The following is a 21,634-nucleotide window of genomic DNA, read 5'->3' as shown; positions in this document are numbered from 1 at the left end:
AGTTCACACTGAACTGAATGAAAGAAAAGATAGTATTTCAAGAAGAATCAATGTGTCAGTTATCATGGACAAAAGTCATGAACACTATCAAGATACTACAAACCTAGGCCCAAAATATGAGGTTAATTATTGCATGCACCTTTGGGATGGATGCAAAGAGTTTGAAGTCTCTATCAAATAAACTGGTCCTTAGCAGGAGGGTGCAGTTGTCTTAATGCCTTGTAGATTCGGGAAACTATGATTACTTGTTAGGGTGGAAGATGAATATTTCTGTGATGAGGTTGCAATGGCTTCCTATGATCTTTCAATCTTTGTATTAGCAAAACTACCATGTCAGTTAAGAGACTATAGTCAGGCTATTTTAAATAAGTTTATTCTTAAATTTAACACACTCTTATTAGAAATGCTTTGGTATCAATACAATAAAAATATGCTGGTTTCTCCCCCGCACTGAATTGTGTCAAGTAACTGGAAAAGTTAAGTATTTGTTCTCCCTAGCTTTTTTGGGATTTTTTCACAAATGATGACTACTGCTTATTCACATGGCTTAATATGGCTATAATTATAATTTTTGGAGTCTCAGGAAAAAAGAAACAAAATACCGAGAAGAGAAGTTGGCAAATGTTTCTTAGTTTCTTCTTCAAAGGATGTTTAGGTAGATGATGATACACCTCTCAGATAACTTTCTTCCCCAGTTTCGCCATTCTCATCCTTAAAGCTGAAAATTAAAAAAAAAAAAAACAATAGAGAGTTATAAAAGGAGAGCTTTAGTTTTCACTCTAAATGACCATTTCATAGAATGCAGGAAAGTTTGAAACATACCTCAGATGATTTTATCCAACAATGTGAGCATTGTTTTAGTAGCACAAAAAGATAGTAGAAATAATAAGCTATGGTTAACTAGGGCTGAAGCAGGTTCAGAACTAGAAGGAACCTATTTCTATAAAGATTAGGAAAATTAGTAGGACAAACATAGCATAGGTTGAGTAAGTATAGGATTAGTGTGCAATTGCACTGTTAGCCTTAGACACATTCCTATACATCAATGACCATGTTCTGTTCCTATTTCTGAGCTTTGCACTACCAAAAATAAAAAAGGCATTGACATAAACTTTAATTCATGGTTATCATTTAAGTCATCAAACTTGGTTATCCTGGGGGCTCCATCCTTGGATATAGAATGATAAAAACATTTTTCTTTGTGAGTGAAAAAAATGTGAACCCAGTTAATAAGAGCTGGAGTGATTATAAAATTATGTCCTCATCAGGTATACTTTCAAATGACAATATATCTTTTGAGCATATGCCACTGCTAATGATAAATATGATGTAGAAGCCATTTTTTAAAACATAGATTTAGAATTTGTAATACTCCTCCAATGTTCTGGTATCATGCGCTTAATACTTAGGATATCATAGGGGTGCCTAGGTGGCTCAGTGGGTTAAAGCCTCTGCCTTCGGCTCAGGTCATGATCCCAGGGTCCTGGGATGGAGCCCCGCATCGGGCTCTCTGCTCAGCAGGAAGCCTGCTTCCCTTCCTCTCTCTCTGCCTGCCTCTCTGCCTACTTGTGATCTCTGTCTGTCAAATAAATAAATAAAATCTTAAAAAAAAAAATACTTAAGATATCATAGTATAGCTGCCTGGGTCATGTTCCAAAAGTTGAAAGATGCTTTCAAGGCACTGATCATTGTATTCATGTGTAAATATGGCTCAAGAGCCAGCTGTTTAACTGATTGCAAGATTTCATTTAATGAAAAAAAATAATTAAAAAAGGGAAGGCTCTTTCTCTCATTTTCCAGCCATTTAATTAGTTGTCTATTAACAAATGAAATGATCTCATCTCTGAGGTGCTCTTTTTCATATATATGAAAAGGGATGGGGGATCCAATACTGTAACAAGACTATGATTGTTTGTTGTTGTTGTTATTCTACTTATATGAAATATTTTCATTTAAATGAAGTCAAGGAGCATTCTTTCCTCTGGAATCTTATGGGGAATGATCATTTCTAACGTCAGGGTAAAGAATATTTCCTTGAATTTAGGGCTAGCTGAGAGAATGTCCTTTACTCTGTAGCCAGAAGGATGGTCTTTGTTGCTGGGAGATGTTGGATGGTGGAGCCTGAGGAGAGGACTATACTTCCACAGCAGGAGGTGAACTGAAGGCAAAAGGCAAGGCTTTATGTTTTCTACTCTTGGATTTTATGGACCTCCACCTTGGTCATGCCAAAAATGAGAGCGGGGGAAAGTCCATTTTAAGAGACTTTTTAAAGGTCTCTCTCTCTCTCTCTCTCTCTCTCTCTCCTTTTTTTAAGATTTTATTTATTTATCTGATAGAGATCACAGGCAGGCAGAGAGAGAGAGGAGGAAGCAGGCTCCCTGCTGAGCAGAGAGCCTGATGTGGGGCTTGATCCCAGGACCCTGGGATCATGACCCGAGCTGAAGGGAGAAGCTTTAAGCCACTGAGCCACCCTGGCGCCCCTTAAAGGTCTCTTTTAAGGCAGTTATTCCTTACAGTTATTCCTCAATTTGAGATTCAGTAAATCAGGCACAGCCTTTATGCTATAGACAATTCACTGAAGTTCTTCAAGGACATCCTAGATGTGCACATCCTTGGGAGTGGGGGTGTGCAGTAGCTCACTGTCCAATTTCTTAAGGGAAGAAAATGAATTCTAGGGTGTTAGAGTCTGCTATTTTTTTCTTTAGGCCTATGGCAGGTAGATGGTGTGAGTTTCAAGTAGAAGTTTGGGGCCTGAGCATGTTGGCAATAGGGAGGTGTGGCAGGTAAAAAACCTGGGCCATCAGCTCTTCTTTATATTTCTGCTTTCTGCTCTTTTCTGATCTTCACCTCCTTCCCCCACAGCAATTCAGACACGTAGTTTTGGCTGGTTGAACTTGGTGGAGGAGAGCTTGCCTCCTTACTCTCAGCATTCCTTGGCTCCTAATGATTGCCACAGGTTCGAAGTTTTAACACCAGTAGCATAGGAATCCCTCGGAGCTGAGGTTCCTTGCCTCTATCATCCTGAAATGCTGCAGATTATCTAAGAGGGGTGAATAGAGCTAGAAGGAATACAAGAGTAGGTTGGTGAGGAATAACTACCAAAGAAATCCAGCTGCCTATATGGTGGGGATAGTGGTAAAATCCCAGTAAAGCTTACTGGGACCACTCATTGGTGGCTGTGCCCAGCCTTGAGCTATACTTTTGAAAATGACCCTGTTATATTTACATTAGCAGATGGACATAACTTTGCTGAATTTTCTTGTCATGTCTAAACCTGTTCAAAGGTTTTGATTAAGACATATGGACTTCCAGGCTCCACTTTTCAACCTCTTTCTTCCTTTTTTGTGCTCTTTTCCAAGTTCAAAATTGCTGTTATATAAGACTTTCATAACAACATTTACACTAAGAGACTTATTATGCCTACTAAGACTATTTTAGCAGGGGACCTAAAGCTTGGATGAAGGAATTTGTTGAAATGATGGATTTTCAAGTATCAAAAAGCATTTTTGGGGTGTTGGGGGAGACGCTTAACCTGCATGGTGCTTGTGGAATTGAACTGCACAGGTGGCTATCTGTTCTATGTATATGGATGCCTCCTGAGGCTGAGGGCATATGTCAATATGATATGCTTATTTAAAAAACCCCTTAGAAAAATATCAGCTCTGTAATCCATGCACGGAATTTGAAAACAGGATTGTAAAACAATATCATGATGGAAGGCAAGGAATTTGGAGCATTCTGTTTGTAATATGCTTTGATTGATAGTACGGAACTTTGTATTGTTACTTGGTCTGGAAAAGGTCTTCCTGTTTTCATTATTTTAGTTCAGTGGCATGATTAGTGTTGTCTGGAAATGTTAGTCACTTCCTGTCTTTCTCTATGGGGTAAATGTGTTGACATGGGTAGGGGAGAAGGAATAAGGGCATTTGGTGGGAGGTGACTAACATCCAAGTTCAAAAATGGAAGGTTTTATGGTAGGTAATGTTACTGCTCTTGACCATAATCAGTGTGATTTTCTTTTCTAAGTCTACTGTGTTGTTGTTTTAAAAATGAATTTAAGATGCAAAATTTGATCAGCAAACAAAATTCATTCTCAAAACGGAGAGGAATGTTTAGTTTTAGCAGGTTTTCATTGTGGGGACACATCACTCAACTATGAGGAAGATAACTGTGCACTTGCCAAGAGGTTAGAAATTCCTCAGATAATTATTTCAGTGTATGCCTAATTTAACTATCCAAAAGAATGGAAGAAGTTGATTTAATTATATTATTGGCAACCCCAAATTGAGCTTATGGATTGCAGAAGAAACCTTTCTGAACTGTGCAAGTACTTCCACACTTCTAGAGAATTATCCAGTTTTGCTTGCTGAATTAGCTGAGTCTTGATATTTATTGCTATTTAACAAGAATCCTTCCATTAGAAACACTTAAAATTTACCATCCCATCCATTCATCCAGAATCTGTATGTCTGGATAATTTATGTTGGTCTTTAGCTAAGGTTAAGTACAGCTATTAGAATTGATTTTGTCAGAATCTTCTTTATTTTTTTTTTTTGTAAGTGAGGAGTAGAATACAATATTCAACTGGTAATAAGGAATTTAAACCAATGAGCTATCACTTTTGTAGAAAAAAGTGTTATTTTCCATTTAATGCTAAACAAGCTAGATAGCTATAAAATTATAGAGAATGAGAAATATGAGTATGTAGAAAATGGAAAAAACTGCTAAGTTCAGGAAGACTATGGAAAGATAAATGTTACAGATAATTAAAACAAACTGACATTCTGTTTTAAAATGTAGAAAAATTAAGGAAATAAAGTTAGTTTAACTTTAATAAAGTCAGTTTACTTTTAAAGTAACTTTAAACTACTTTCATAGTTTAAACTATGAAAGTATGGAGAAACAAGATATAGCAAAGTAATAAAATATATCACACTGAAAATAAAATTTGTTTCTTGTTTTTTTTCTTACAAAATTAAGGCAACTTGTTAACTTAGGTAAGAAGTTTAAATAACAAAAATGTACAAACAATTAGCTGGCATCAGTTTCTGGTGGGAAAAGACATGATGTAGATGATCCAACATATTAATGATCCAAATACATTCACAAACAGTACCACACTGTGACAGAAGACAAATTTCAAGTTTCTAAGGTCAATCCATTGATTACTATTACTATTACACTATCCAAATAAGACAACAGTTGTTTTTTCATTTCTATCTTTCCAAGTGACTTAATCACTTTAGTTACAGTGACAATAATTCAGGTCATCATGAATTTTAAAAAACCCCAAACCCTTAGCTTGTATTAGTCTATGAGGTGGTCAAAAAAGCTGAAAGCAAGAGGGTTTGTTAAGGCAAAAGGAAGATTGTCACATGATTAAACAGCAGTGGCAAGCCTTATCATTCTCATTACCTGTTAAGGATGGGTCCTCAGTGCCATCTCCAGTGATCTGAACATCAAGTGGAGAATGAACTGGATTGCCTAAGCTTTCTTCTTGCTCTTTCCGGGATATGGAATTTTTGTGGGGAGATTTGTGGTTTGTGTTTTCATAGGGATTAACTTCTGCTCTCTTTCTAGGAAGCGGTGTTGGTGTGGCAGGCTGGTAAACCTGACTGTAGGGAGCTATGGGATGGTAGGATGGTTTCTCAGCGTCTCCTTCACCCTCCTCTTCATCATCAATCACAACCAGCTCGGCATGGATGATCCCATCATACCCTGTCAGAAGCTTCTTTTCTTCTTCATTGTCTTCTGCCTGCTGATACCCCATGAAAATCATTGTCACAGGTTCTGAATCAGCCATATCAGAAGGCAGGGAATGAACGATATTATATCTAATATCTTCCTCATCCTCCTGGCAAGCAGGAGAAGAATCCTGGTGTTTTGACTTCCCAGCTAGCGCTTCACTGGGACTCAGTCTTGCCTCTGGAGAAGCCATATATTTGTCCTGGATCATGTTGGAATCTTCCCAAGGAGTCATCAGCCTCCTTTGTAGGGTGTGGGGCATCTCCTCAGCTTGTTGAGTCATTGATCGGGGTTGAGGTATGGGCCGAACGGGGCTGACATGATTGAAGCTGTTGCCCCTCCCCTCTGAAAGCCCATTGTCCAGATTGTGTACGGATTCATTCATATCATTACCCAGTCCGTTAGCTTTCATCTTTATCCTTTCTTGAAAGTTTGGTCCAGGAGTTACCTTCTCCCTCTGTGGAGTCGTAGGCCTGCAGAATGGATTGGCGTAGACAGGCTCGTGATACTCTGTTGGGGATTTAGAGTTTCTTTCTGAAGCTTGTCTCAAAAGTTCCTCCACCTCAACTGGGGCCAGGCCATCGGTGCCATTGTACGCTGCACTGTGATTAGAGCTTACTGCATATACTGACTTTTGCCCATCGTCGTAAACTTTTATTCCTGTACCTTTAAAGTCATCTGAGGGGAGAGGTATTGAAGACAGGACTGTGCTTTCTCCAGTTTTCAAGTCTTTTTCAACTTTAATTTCCATGGCATACAAAGCTGTTGAGAGAGAAATTTGATCTCTGATTTAGTTAAAATTTTCTCTTCAAAAGTATAGCCTGCTTTCACAGTGTGTTTTTATGCTAAGTATACTCTTTGATATTCTTTCATGTGAGATGTTGGGTCTGTTTTTAAAACTTTTGATTGCATTAGTTGTATAATGGCCAACATGGTAATGACATAGGTCTTTATGTAACGATGCGTGGAATGACTGAGAAATGGGATTGAAAAGCTGATTGGAGAAGAGAAGCTGATGATTCCAAACAGTAAGGATCAAAATATTATATACCAAAAAATATTCTATTTGTAAATAATAAATCCGACAAGACAGATTATACTCTTACATTATTCAATGGGAGGAATCAGACCTCTTTGTTAGGAGGAATATGTAGCACTAGGCACTGCAACAGGTAAAAGGCCTAGCACAGTATATTTTATTAAGTTACATCTTTGCTGTGTGGGCCAGCAGCCCACTGAAATTACAGAGGAGTGTTCTTAAGTTTCAACAGCAGGGAGCTTGTTTAAATGTAGAACAGCTATTGAAGAGGGAGGAGGGAGGTAAGAATCACATGCTTCTCCTTCTGCCCTTTTTTTTTTTTTCTGTTTCTTTCGCTCCAATTTTCAAGCAGGGGGGAAAATAGAGCTATATCAGCTGAACTGAAAACAGTTGAACTGGAGAGAGCTGGGTAGTAGAGCTCTGCTGCATGGCCCAGGCAAATTCCTTATGGCTGGAGTTTTAAGAGCTAATAGGAATCTGGGCCAAATGACAATGTGGCAGTGCTTACTTCCGTTGTGACCTCCCACCTCCCTTTCTGGACCCATCTCAGATTCCATACCTCCTCCTCAGTAGCCTGGTGGTTCTTGGCCTTCCCTAACTACCCAACTAAAACTGCAACCCACCTCCAAGAGGGCACAGATTATTGCTGTTTTATTCACTCCTGGACTCCTAGTGCAAGAACTGAGCTTGCCATGTAGTACGTGGTCACTAAATATTTGTTGAATATTTAAATGAATGACTGTTCCCTGCATGTGGAGTGTGGCTTCTTTTTCTAATCTAAACTTCAAAGGTTCCCTCCCTGCCCCCAGACAAGCCTTCATTTTGTCTGGAGACTTTGAAGTATGTTTTATGAAAATCACTCCCACACAGGGGTAAATCATATCTAAAGTTTCCAAGGTGATATTTTTATTTTCATAAAGGATCTTAGTAATCCAAGAGAGTGTCTACTAGATGGAGTACTTGGGGAGAGAGATTTTTGAGCAGGGGAGCTATGCTTTTAAGAGTTTGTCTCTTTCAAGTCTTGACCTTCTTTGTCTCTATCTAGTTTGCATAAATACTGTAACCCCTTTATCCTTACCAATGCAAGTGACTCAAATACCTCTTGGAACTTGGACCATTGCTTCACCTGAAGCATCAGATGTCTTAGCAAGTTGCTAATATCTGACATTGTAAAATCTGAATTTGAGAACCTGCGTCTGGATACAGATTTTTCATATACCTTTTCTGTTTTGTTCATCATCTTCTATTCCTTCATTTCTGTCCTTCCTTAATCTGGAAGGCACGTAGGATTTTGGAAGGTCAGGGATATTAGCATAGATGTCTTCAATTGACTCTGTAAAATTAATATTAATTCAAAATACATTTAGGATATATAATAATGAGAAAAATTTCTGTGAGTTTATTTAAAAATGTCATAGCCATAAAATAGAATGCTTGGAAACATACCTTCTGATGTTTCTTCCTTTTCCACCTTCACAGACTATAAGAAAAAAGAATCCTCCATGATTAATACAGTTTAAAACATAAATTCTAAATGTGGATATAGTTTAAAGAATTATATACTATTTGTGGACTCATTCTGGGAGGAGCTCATAGTTTAAATGTTAATGCTCACCTTTATTATGTCTTCTGTTGTCCTCTCAACTGATTTTAGTTTCTTTAAAATTGCCTCTTCATTGGTTGAGATTTGGAGCTCAGCCTTTTCAAGATCTTGGATTTCTTTCTCAAGTCTGACAACAGAAAGATATGCTTTTCATTGCTTAAGGCAGTACTAATGCAGAGTTCCCAAATATATTTTCTCCATATATACACTTTCCTTGGAATACTGCATGTAAATATCTGGGTACCTTTTAAGAACACAGCATCACACCAACCACCACATTTAGTACATATAAGGGATATAACATCTGACTTTGATTTAACAGTTTTTAATTCAAGTTAAAACAAAAAATTTTTCTGACAAAGGGAATTCTTAGGTAAAGTGTTTGAACCTTGCCTCATTTTCTTTATTGCAATTACTAATGTTATGTCCAAATAATTAGAGAAATTTCTTTTAAAAGAGACTTAAGTTTAAAGTTGAACCAAAAGGAATGGTTCATTGGTAGTTATTATGTAGCTCACCAATTTTTCTTACCTAAGTCTCCATATAAATTATTTGGAGAAAGCATTATAATTACTTTTTTCTAACCAATCAACACTTTATAAGACTATAATATTTAGAATTAATTTAATAATCAAAATTATCACTTCGAAACCCTGAGTATCCTATCACTGAAAATGACATCTCCTTTTAATTTTACAGTTTCCTAAGAATTGTGCCATATTATAATGAGTAGGGTAGAGAGATGAGAAATGGACAAAACCTAGGGTAGTGGACTCAGTTGCTGCTGTTTATAGAGACTACATTTTCTGGAGGAAAAAAAAAAAAAGGCACACATGGCCTGATGAAATGTAAGGGAACTTATAAGGACAAAGAAACAGACATTTGAAATTGGACTGTCGCAAACATTCTGAGCTGGAATCTTGACCAGAGTGCAGCTGCATATCTGATTCAAGTTAACATCGGGGTGTGTTGTCATGAATTCTGTCCTGTATAAAAACATACAGGCACTGGCACTCATGAAATTAGTAAGGCTGACCCTTGGCTACCAAGACATATGCATAGTTTCTCAGCCAAATGCCCTAAACTCCAACGTCGCTGCCTCTGGGGATGGCTGATTAGGCAGAGCAACTAGTCCAGGAGGTGAGAGCCACAGGTATTCACATCTGCTATGATAATTGTCAGTTTTCTTGACTTCCTTCTTTAAGATGATTATGGATCTGGGAGTTCAAAAATCTTGTGCTATTGTCACATCAGTAAGAGATGAAGATATGGTCTGCTTGACTATTCTCTCACTCATTGCTTGAGCTTCAAAATTCTGACTTTCCTGCTGCCTCTGGCCATTGGTGGTTGGCTATTTGTAACTGAGGAAGATTTTTCATTTATCATAGAACTCCAGGTAAAATGTAGTACTTTTGTTTTCTTAGAAGTTACTGAGGTGTGATTGTTATCCTATAGATCAATGGAACAGAACAGAGAACTCAGAAATGGACTCTCAACTTTATGGTCAACTGATCTTCAACAAAGCAGGAAAGAATATCTAATGGAAAAAAGTCTCTTCAAAGATATTGGAAAAAATGGACAGCCAGCCACATGTAGAAGAATGAAACTGGGCCATTTTTTTACACCATACACAAAGATAAACTCAAAATGGATGAAAGACCTAAATATGAGACAGGAATCCATCAAAATCCTAGAGGAGAACACAGGCAGCAACATCTATGACCTCGGCTGTAGCAACTTCTTGCTAGACATATCTCCAAAGGAAGAGAAAAAGAAGCAAAATGAACTATTGGAACTTCATTAAGATAAAAAGCTTTTGCACAGCAAAGGAAATAGTTGACAAAACCAAAAGACAACTTACCGAATGGGAGAAGATATTTGCAGATGTCTTATCAGATAAAGGGCGAGTATCCAAAAACTATAAAGAACTTATCAAACTCAGCATCCAAAACCCAAATAATGTAGTCAAGAAATGGGCAGAAGACATGAACAGACATTTCTCCAAAGAAGATACAAAAATGACCAGCAGACACAAGAAAAAAATCTCAACATCACTCAGCACCAGGGAAATACAAATCAAAACTACAGTGAGATACCACTTCAATCTTGTCAGAATGGCTAAAATTAACAAATCAGGAATCAACAAATGTTGGTGAGGATGCAGAGAAAGGGGAACCCTTCTGTACTATTTGTGGGAATGCAAGCTGGTGCAGCCATTCTAGAAAACAGGATTGAGTTTCCTTAAGAAATTAAAAATAGAGCTACCCTATGACCCAGCAATTGTACTACTAGGTATTTACCCCAGAGATACAAATGTAGTGATCTGAAGGGGCACCTGCACCCAAGTGTTTATAGGAGCAATGTCTACAATAGCCAAACTGTGGAAAGAGCCCAGATTTCCACTGATGGATGGATAAAGAAGATGTGGTATATTATATAAGGGAATATTACTCAGTCACCAAAAAAGATGAAATCTCACCATTTACATCAATGTGGATGGAAATGGAGGGTATTATGCTAAGTGAAATAAGTCAATCAGAGAAAGACAATTATCATATGGTTTCACTCCTATGTGGAATTTAAGAAACAAAGCAGAGGATCATAGGGGAAGGGGAGGAAAATAAAATAACATGAAGTCATAGAGGGAGACAAACCATAAGAGACTCTTAACTATAGGAAACAAACTGAGAGTTGCAGGGATGGGGTAACTGCATGGTAGGCATTAAGGAGGGCACATGATGTAATGAACACTCGGTGTTATACGCAATGGATGATGATATCTGAACTCTATATTAGAAACTAATGATACACTATATGTTAACTGATTGAATTTAAATAAATTTTTATATAAAAAAATCTATCTCCATCCATGCTAGCATGTCTGTCCATCAGTAGAGTTGTGGGCATGCATGTTGGTTGGGAGAATGGAAAGGTCTATACTAAAAGCGATAGATCTGGATGATTCTGTTTCTGCTCTTCAGCACTTTTGAGAACCATTTCCTTCAACCTCCCTGAAACTTGGTTTTGTAACATATACAATGAGAATATGGTATCTGCCTTACTTTATACAGAAATTTGGTGAAGCTAAGAAGAGGTGATGTATATGATTGATATCAGATGTTAAGTGTTATTATGATATAATTATTAAAGGTTTTCTGCCATATGCTGTGTTTCTTTCTCCTTCTACATCTTGTCTCACAGGGTCCTTTACCCAATAGCATGTTTGAGAGAGTCTAATGAGGACCTTTGAGTAGAAAATGAGGCTGTTCAAATCATTGCTGCAAGTAGCTCTTGGACTGCAGGATTCACCTGTGGAACCAATGGACCAGGGTTTAAATACTGGTTCATCTTCCAGCTTACCATGTGACCCTAGACAAGTCAGCAGACCTTGCTAAGCCTCATTATATTCATTCATTCATTCATTCATTCAAAAATATTTGTTCAGCATCTATTTGGTCAACTAAAATTAATGAACAATTAATTAATTTTGTCCTGGGCCATAGTTTTAAAAATTAATTTTAATTAATCATTAATTAATTAATTATGCCAATGGTGACATGAGAAAACAGCTAGATATAAAAGTCAGGAGCTCAGAGAAGTCTGGGTTTGATTATACATTTGGGAGTTAGTGGGGCACCTGGGTGGCTCAATCTGTTAAGTGTCTGCCTTCTGCTCAGATCATGATCCTAGGATCCTGGGATTGAGCCCCGCATGGTGCTTCCTGCTCAGTGGGGAGTCCGCTTCTCCCTCTTCCTCCACCTCTGACCCCCTACTCGTGCTTGCTCTCTCAAATAAGTAAAATCTTAAAGGAAATAAATCTGGGAGTTCATATTTATGGCTATAGGAACGGATAAGATTTCCTAGAAAGACAGGGTTACCAAGGGCTGAATCCTGGAGCAATTAAGCATTTAGAGATCTGGGCAATATTACTAGTTCACAGGGTATAATAAAGAATAAAAGAAATAGCAAGCATTCAGCAAATGCTAGTTTCTTCCTGTTTTTGCCCCTTTCCATAGGTGGAGAACAGAGACAGATTCTGGATCTGTTTGGCCAATTACATCTCAGGGACTTAGAAAGACACTGGTATTTGTAGTGTTTTCCACTGTAGAGAGGCCCATGGGTAACGTAAAGAGATGTGATTTTCATGGATGTTTTTAGACTAATAAGGTAGGAGTATTGAAAGCCTGCTAACCTCATCAAAGTATCTGCTAATGAATGTTTCTGAAGGTTTTCAAGTCACTGGGTGAAAGACGCATTAATATGAGGTTGCAGTCAGATGACACATCTGTTTATGAAAACCAAACAGAAACAAACACCCTCTTTCTGTTCTTTATCATTTAGTCACAGCCAACTGTCAGTTAAATCGCATAAAATGGAAGCTTCTTGGTGCTAATTACTTAGAATCACAAACCTCTACAGGAAATGCTTACTGATACAGAGCATTTCCTAAAATTCTCACTTCAACACAAAACTCTATATCCCATTTTTATATGTTGATTTGTTACTTCTGTATATTATTTGTGGACAAAATAAGTAACATCCAAATATAAATATTAGGATTTGTTCCTCCAGAAAAGCTTTCTGACAGCTCACCATGCCAGTGGAAGTGATGAGAAACCCAGAAAAGAGTAACAGAGCAAGTACCTGGATGCTGCTGGCCTCCCTTTCCCAGGGAAGGCACTATAGCAGTCTGGCAATGGAAGAAGAGGAGATCTAAGAAGCTCCACACTAGATAATGCACCAAGTTTCTGAGGATTGCCTGTTCTTAAAGAACATAAAACAAAAATTGCAGGGGGCCTGGGTGGCTCAGTTGGTTAAGCGCCTGCCTTTGGCTCAGGTCATGATCCCAGAGTCCTGGGATCAGGAGACTACTTCTCCCCCTGCCTGATGCTCCCCCCGATTGTGCTCTCTCTCGCTCTCTGACAAATAAGTAAAATCCTAAAAAACCCTCCCAAAACAAAACAAAAAAACCCTCACAAAAATTGCAGCTGGTATGTAGACACTATTTTTGGGTATGTAGCACGGTGGGTCTCAACTAACAGTGATATTCCCACCAAGGACATCTGGCAAAGCTGGAGACATGTTGGTTTTCATAACTTGAAGACTTGCTACTGGCTTCTGGTCGGCGGACACCAGGGACCCTGCTAAACTTCCTAGGAGGCACAGAACTCTCCTTCATGACAAAGACTTCTCTGGTCCAAAGTGTCAATGGTGCTGAGGTTGAGAGAGCTTTGACAGGTGCTGGTAGGTGCTTGATACATGCTTCATAAGGGATTTTAAAAATATCCATTTCTCTGATATTTTTACTTTCTTGCCATTATTTCTCTTTTCCATATAGCTATAATATGGAATCCAAACTAGTATTTGTTGAATAGAATTTAATCAGCCTTATTTTCATTTAAAATTACCATTTGGGCTCATTTTCTTTTCAAATTTCTCTGTATCTATATCTATCTATGCATTTATTGATTTTCTTCTGGCTCAGTGACCATTCATAGTGAAGAGGATATTCAACCTTGATTTAAAGCTCAAAAAGAATTTGGAGCTTAAATAAGGGACTTATATTTAATCCTTTTCCAAAAGTTTTGGGTAGAGACAAAAATTTAGCAAGTATAAATGAAGTACTGGGGATATTTGTGTGTGTATATATATCTGCATGAGTGTATATATATATGTGTTTGTAAACTCATCATATTACACACATACAAAAACATACTTTTGTGTGTATATATGAGGTTTTAGTTTTATATATACAAATATAAATTTATATATATGTAAAATTCTTTTGTACATGGAAAGCTTTTGGGAAGGTCACTAGGGGATAATTTTCTAACCTTCACCTGCTTATCTCTTAGCAGGTGGGTTAGAATTTCCATAAGTGCCACCATGCCCGTCTTTAAAAGGTATTACCTTTCTGAATGGGAATTGAGCTCCCAGAAATGCTGATTCAGTTTGACGAGAAACAGGCAGGCGGAGAAAGAGAAACAGGCAGGCGGAGAAAGAGAAATATCCTTCTTTGTACCTCTTGGGCTGTTAGGCAGGGCCTAATGGATGAGTTAGCACCTCTCACGATTTCTGAGAGATGGTGGGCAGGCATCATGTGCCAATTTAGATAAGCAGAGTACATGGAAAAGGATTTGTAATGCTATCCATTATTGGAATCTTTCTTCTACTTGCCTATTTGCTGGGAAAAAATAGGGTTATTTTCAAGAGCTCCCTAGGTGAAAGCAGGTAGCTTTCATTTCGTGCACTGTTCTAGTAATAACCTCCCTTAATCATCACAAAATAATGTCCCCAATCCAATTTCAACATGTAATTTTTTGTCTTAGAAAAAGGACAATGCATAAATGCTGGATGCATCAAGAAGGGGTTACTTCAGAAGGCAATTTTTCTGCTGCTAAGTGTCCATTTATCTCTTTCAGTTTTGGGGGAAGTTAACAAGGACTAATAACCTAATGAAGTTTGCCACTGGGGCCCAAAAGGCCAGAACTCGGGAGATTTACATCCTACCTTCCATCATTTTATTTGCTAGTAATTATAACAACCTCTAAAATGTACTGAGTACCTACACTGTATCAGGCATTGTCCTAATTAGTCCTCCCAACAACCCCCTGGAGCACCATTATTAGTTCCATTTGACAGATGAGCAAGCAGGGTACCTAGACAGGCAACTGGCCTGGAGGCTTACAGGTGGCTTGTTGCAGTGCAGAATTTGAAATCAAATCTGCGCCGACAGTCTGAGCTTTTAACAACTTTCTAATTAACCACTATGGGAACACAACTTTAAAAAGTGGATTCTTGTGAACTTAGATGCAACATTCATTTTGCAAAGCAGTGTAAAAGGATTTCTTATTTCCTTTCATAATAAAGAGAGAGAAGATTGACATTCAAGCTGGGGTCCACCCACATGTAAAATTGTTGACTCATTACATATAAAGATAATATTTCTGTCCTGGCCTTCATTAGGGTCACTGTGTTATACTAGGAATTTTTCTGCTTAGCGGACAGTCAGAACAGGATTAAAGTCAAGACTTTGTCTTCCTTCCTTCCTTCCTTCCTTCCTTCTCTATCCTTTCTTTTCTTTTCTTTTTTTGGCTGCTTGAGTTTGGATTTTGGTAGAAGTTCTTAGAACAGTCTCTTTCAGAGTCTGAGGTTTCACCTCAGCTGTAGGCACTTTATAGAGAGCTTTTTTTTTTCAGGCACAAAACTGTTGTTCAAAGTCATAGGTCTTAAATAAAAGCTGGTTGATGTAATTTGATTATAAAGCTGAAGTTTGAAGGTAATCACTGCTGCTGTGTTTGAAATTAAGTTTATGACTGGCTTTAGCTAGATACTTTGAAAGGACTGATGACCTGTTTGCCTCTTGGGAGCCCATGCTGTCTTATGAAAAGCAAGTACTGCACCCAAAGAGCACCCCACGATCACTTCTCTGGGATGGTGTGAATCAGCAGGACTTCATCCAGGTTGTGCTACCACTGTTACACCTCTGAAACCAGTTGATGGACGTGCTAGGAACACCTCACCAGCCCCACCCCAAGCTAGACAAAGAAGGATCCAGTTTCTTTTGGGATTCACAGGCTCTCAGAATGTGTTTGCTTCCAGCAGATGTTCAATGCATCCTTGAGTGGTGAGCAGTTGTAATCTTTGACTCTTCCCTTGGGCGCAGATTCTCTTTCCTTTCTTTCCCACAGAATCTTGGGAGAACAGGAGGTGGCCGGTGGCTTACCTACATTTGTGATTATTTTGTGGGAAGGTCTACTTTTTTGTTTTCACTTCTACCCATGGAAACAAGAAAGTGAACCCAAAGTTAACCAAAGCTAACACACTTGGCTTACTTACTCAGCCCAACCAAGTTTCGGTTTTCTTATTTAGTGAATCTTATTTAGTAAATCATAATTTCTTATTTATTAAGTTCACAAAAGGTTTTCTTTGGGAGGTGAATGGAATCATGTTTATAAGCCCCTAGCACAGGGTACGACGTGGAAGAATTAGCTGGTAATGTAGTAGTTAGCCTTTTCTCTTCCTACTCTGCTAGGGAGAGGAGGACCATCTAGGACAACTCCTATAAAGAAAACCTACCAAGTCCATTTGGGTATTTTGATCTTCAACTTTAATATCAATGATTTTGGAGCAAGTGTGGGTTTACTATAGCTTCAGGGACACACCTGTCTTTAAAAATACAGTTCTAGACAGAAAACCAAAATAACACTCCAGCATTATTAGAATTTTCATAATATTTATGGGGATGGTGTCTATTTAACAAATGTTATCTATTTTAAAAATGAGATAATAGGTCAGTCTGTTTTGACAACCTGCTAATTCCCCCTCACCCCAATCCATTTCTTCTGTTCTTTTTAGTAATAGAACACCTTGAGTTTTATATCTTTCCCTAGCTATCCTGCCATTTCCCAGTCTCTTTTGCATTAAATGGTGCCATGTGACTAAATTCTGGCTAATAGGATATTAGCAGAAGTGGCCTCTGCAATTTTCAGGTCGTATCTTTAAAATAGAACTGTTTGCCCTCCATTTATACTCTCCTTCCTACAATGGAATGTGAACATGGTGATGGTGAGCTGTCTTTGGCCATCCAATCATGGGCATTGCTTAGGAAGCAAAACAAGGGGACAGAAAGAAACAGGGTCTCTCTATCATTTATCATCTCATAGGACATTGCTTCTCCTCTTCCCTTGCTAAAATTATTATGGGTGTGAGAGAAATGAACTTTTTAGTCTTGTTTAAGCCATTGCTTTTATGGAATCTTTTACAGCATCAAAACCAGTATACTAAATATTGCATTGCCTTATGGGGATGAATCTTTGAGTCACCACTTGGATGAGATTTTTCCATATTTTTTCTTTGATTTGCAAAATTACTCATTAGTACCTTGCGTTTCTGGTAGTTAGCCAGTAAAAATAGAAAAATAAATCAGCTTTGTGCAAAGCGGTTAAGGAATTTATGTTCCTAGACGATCAAATCTGACATGGTTTATATGAACTATAGCTAGTTATTATTGAATGGCTAAGGTTTACAATAAAAAAAATCTTTTTACTTATTTTTTAGCCATAACTCAGTTAAATGTATAGGTTTGGAATCGTGACAGATACTATTGAGTATATGTAGACGATGACTTTAACCCGGTAATCTTAAAGGAACATTTTTTTTTTATATTTTTAATTATTTATTTGACAGAGAGAGATCACAAGTAGGCAGAGAGGCAGGCAGAGAGAGAGAGGAGGAAGCAGGCTCCCTGCCGAGCAGAGAGCCCGATGCGTGACTTGATCCCAGGACCCTGAGATCATGACCTGAGCCGAAGGCAGAGGCTTAACCCACTGAGCCACCCAGGTGCCCTAACCATAATCTTGATTGCACTGTGTTGATCATATGTAATGGACAAATAAGTGATTACTAATGGATCAGAGGTTAAAGATATTTTATCTTGATAGATAGTTTGCTTCATAGTATTATCAAACTATATTTTCTCATAAAATTGAGAACATGTAGTCTAGTAGAAGGTGTGCTTCTTTGTTTTATTTTTAAAAACTAGGGGTCTGGTAAATTTCATCGAACATTTAACACACTGTTTAAAAGCACTTACTACATGTCAGGTACATTTTATTCACCAAACTGAAATACAAGTATATCAAAAAAGATGAAGAATACTTCTCTGCACAGGCATAGGACAAGAATTTGCCTTTGCCAAAGGGCATGGGTCTAATAAGGAAGAGCTAACCCACCAGTGCAAACAATCACATGCTATGGGTAAGCATGCCAGAGAATTAAAGGGCATTTGGCATACGACACCCAGTATGCCCTGAGCCAGATCTGTTGCCTCTAATCCCAAGCATTTAAGAACAGGAGGAGCACTACAACACAGCAACTTCAAGATAACAAGAGGCAGAGAGCTAGCCCAGCAGTGACACTGAAAAAGTATCAGTCTGCTCTGGTAATTGGGAAGAGAGCAGATGTTTAGAAAAGCTGAATAATTTATGGTTACATGCAAGCAGCTTTTGCATGGGTGAATCTCATCTCCTAATATAACTTGGCAAATATTAATAATTATCTCATGGGAAGATGATACTGATTTGAAACTGCCATGTAGGCAGGTAATGTTAGAAGATAATAATTCAGTAGAAAAGCAAACCCTCTTAATCAGAATCATATTTTGTAAATTAAGGGTTTCATTTGCCACGGAAAATAAGAAACCAAACTGGTTTTCAGGGAATCAGCCACTTTCATGTGCAGATTACAAACATAATTTTCAAATTAATGCAAATAAATGCACGCTCTGGAGGTTGGTGTGGTATGGCAGATTGGTTAGTTATGGGCTTCTTGAATGTTCTGGTAGGACAGAAACTGGATGTGTGGCTTTTAATTAGAGCCTGTAAAGAGCCTTGTTGTACATGCGAAACACTTAATAAGAGTTAAATAATTTGAATAATAATTCAAATTGACCTCTCCATAGGTGTCATGAGTTTCCCAAGTGACCTTCAAATACTGTTATCACCAGGTCATGGCAAGTTAGCTGCAAATAGGCTTATTCATGATTTGGGGAATCTTTCTTCTTTAAAAAAAAAAAAAGTTGTAGGAGAAAATATTTTTAGTGAATAAACCACTTGTCACCATATTATGAAATGACAAAACATATCCAATGATGTATACAGCCACTGACTCTCTCTACTCAGAAATAATGACCAGCTTTGTGCCTTGCAACCCTTAGCCTTTGCCTCCCACAGTATTATAGAGCAGCCACGAATAATCGTTTTTTGCTTTGCTTTTAGTATGAATTATTCATATTTGATACCAAGAACAGAACTCTATTATTTGAAGACCAATAAATATAATTTCCAACCTTAATATAACATAGAATAACCAACAATGATCAGTTTGCCTGGGGTGGTCTGAATGGACTAAATGACACTTGCTTCGTGGCAGACAAAAGATGCTTTCCAAGGGGTGTGGTGTGGAAGCTTTCTAAGCTGATAAATTTAGCCAAGGGACTGCAGCTGGGGTGGGGGGCATTCTTGGGCCATGGGAGGGCTACGCCCTTTGGTAGCACGTTATACAAAAGGCTCTCTGCTTTTGAACATTCCTTATGACCATGACCTGAAGTATGGATCACTGAAACCAACTACCCTCCCACTTTCTTCTTCGTTCATTTACTCCTTTCTTCCTTCTTGACTCATGTCAACATGGCCCAAGTTTTATGACATCCATACTAATGGTTTTAAATTTGTGTTTCAAGTTTCTGAATGTTGTTTTGAATGAAATAATTAATGTAAAATCGCTTTGAAAAGTTAAAAGATCTAAAGAGAGGTAAATGTAACTAATAGTTGCTTTGATGCACTTATGATTCTCAATCTCCTCTAGAAGATAAAGATGGGTTCAAAGTGGGGGCTTCTCTATAGATGTTTATTGAACTGAATCGAGAACAAGCAGAGTGAGTCATGATGGAATGGGTCTGCAGTCAGAAAGATCTATGTGTGACTCATGGCTTGACTGTTATTAGGTTTACAGCTTTCTGTGTTTTAGTGTCCTTATATGTGAAATAACGCCAATCAGACTTCCCCCAGAGAATTGTCACTCTCAGAAAATTCTTAGGACATAATATGTGCTTCATAAAGGGTAGCTGTTATTACTGAACTTCAGTGGACTGGTATTATTCTAATCTACATTTTGGCCTACCACAGTGGGGGAGTATTTATTCTATGTGAATTTAATCCCTATTTCTACTAACCTATGAATGAGACTGGCAGGTGTGAACAACAGAGAAGTCTAGAAGGTGGGGAATAAGGAAATAAAAGAGCATATGTAAGAGGGGAAGGGTGAGAAACTGAAGTGATGGTGAGCCATCAACAGTGTCCTCAAAAACCAGAGGTACAACTGTCATGTAATTTTGCCCTTTACTCAAGATAGTTGGGTCTTATTCTTTATTTTTAAAAGATTTTCAAGTCTTTCCTTTTTAGTGGCTTAGTGTTTAAGTCATTGTGTAGTCTTTAGCTGGTCACTTTCATAGTTGGTATTTTCAAGTCTGGCCATCCATTCAGCCAACCATCCATCCATCCATTCATCCAACCATCCATCATGCATATTTTTCCATTCATTAATAAATATGTAGTCACAGGTATTCCTACTATGTGCTAGGCATTGTACTAGGCCTTCTCTGGTGGGGGTTGGGGATAGATTTCTTCCTTTATATTTATTTATTTATTTTTGCTAGAAATTTGATTTATTTTGCTCTTTTTGTGAAATTAAAAAATCTCTTGAATTAAAAATTATCAGAATATCTGGGAAATTAAAAACAACAACAGATGCATTCTTGCAAGCCTGATAAACCAATTAGTCAAATATGGAGAGTGAAAAACATGCTTGGAGTGATTTTGACTCATGTAATTGCTTCAGAATCATTTCTTAAGTGTTTCTAAGCAACAGCAAATTTAAGAAGAGGAAACAAATGCTAGGTCCTCTCTCTCTCTCCCTCTCTCTCTCTCTCTCTTCCTCCTTTCCCTTTCTCTTCTCTCTCGCATTGTCACAGAAAAGCAGACTGTGTCCCTCTCTCCCACAATGTGATGTTAGCTACGGCTGGCTGGGTCAGAGCAAGAAGACAGAAACATTTAGAATGTGATTATTTTTCATGCAGTGCTTTGTTGGATGAACCATTAGTTTCATTAAGGTACAGCTGGCCTTCACAGGTAGATCCGAGCATCAGGTAGGGGTGCAATACGGACAGAAATCATGAGATGAACTTTGATAAACTTTGATAACCAGCAACAAAGTCATTTAACCTTTATATTTCTACATCAGGCCTTTGGGATCCGTTTTGAAATCGAATCTTGCCTGCACTTTTTTGAGTTAACTGGGTAGATTATTGTTTCATATGATAATGAGCAGAATGCATTTCCTAATACTGCATCTCCATTTGTGGAGGAATTTCCCTTAACTTATGTGGGGGTGGTGGTAGCTGCAGTTATGGCCTGTGCCTCAGATTTTCTCATGGCATACAGTCACAGAGAAATCCACTCCTTCATGCAGCTTACTGTTAGCACCATATGGGCAGGCATTTCCTAACCATTTGGAGACAAATGAAAGCTCATTAAAGGAAGGCAGAGGGTCAGAAGGGTACTTTGGACTATGAAAAAAAAAAATCCTTACTAGAGAACATTAATCATAAGTAGATAATCCTTCTCAAAGGGAAGGCAGTGCGTTTGCCTCATTCTCCTTGGCAGTTAATCTTTTGCATTTTATGCTTA

General features: G+C 38.0%; 1 protein-coding gene across 1 annotated transcript in view; it reads right to left on the bottom strand.

The window, feature by feature from the left end:
* Nucleotides 1-351: 351 nt before the first annotated feature.
* Nucleotides 352-21,634, bottom strand: part of PALMD (palmdelphin) — a 50,395-nt gene continuing 29,112 nt past the window's right edge. The window contains exons 4-8 of the mRNA XM_032867203.1: nt 8,400-8,514; nt 8,231-8,264; nt 8,004-8,117; nt 5,416-6,507; nt 352-718 (exon numbers count right to left, since the gene is read on the bottom strand). Of these exons, the coding sequence (XP_032723094.1) occupies nt 675-718; nt 5,416-6,507; nt 8,004-8,117; nt 8,231-8,264; nt 8,400-8,514 (1,399 nt within the window). The 3' untranslated portion in view covers nt 352-674. The remainder of the gene's footprint in view (nt 719-5,415; nt 6,508-8,003; nt 8,118-8,230; nt 8,265-8,399; nt 8,515-21,634) is intronic.

Source organism: Lontra canadensis, unplaced genomic scaffold (assembly GCF_010015895.1).
Source record: "Lontra canadensis isolate GAN:19392208 unplaced genomic scaffold, GSC_riverotter_1.0 scaffold33, whole genome shotgun sequence".
Classification (NCBI taxonomy): Eukaryota; Metazoa; Chordata; class Mammalia; order Carnivora; family Mustelidae; genus Lontra; species Lontra canadensis.
This window is presented reverse-complemented; position numbering and strand designations above follow the sequence as displayed.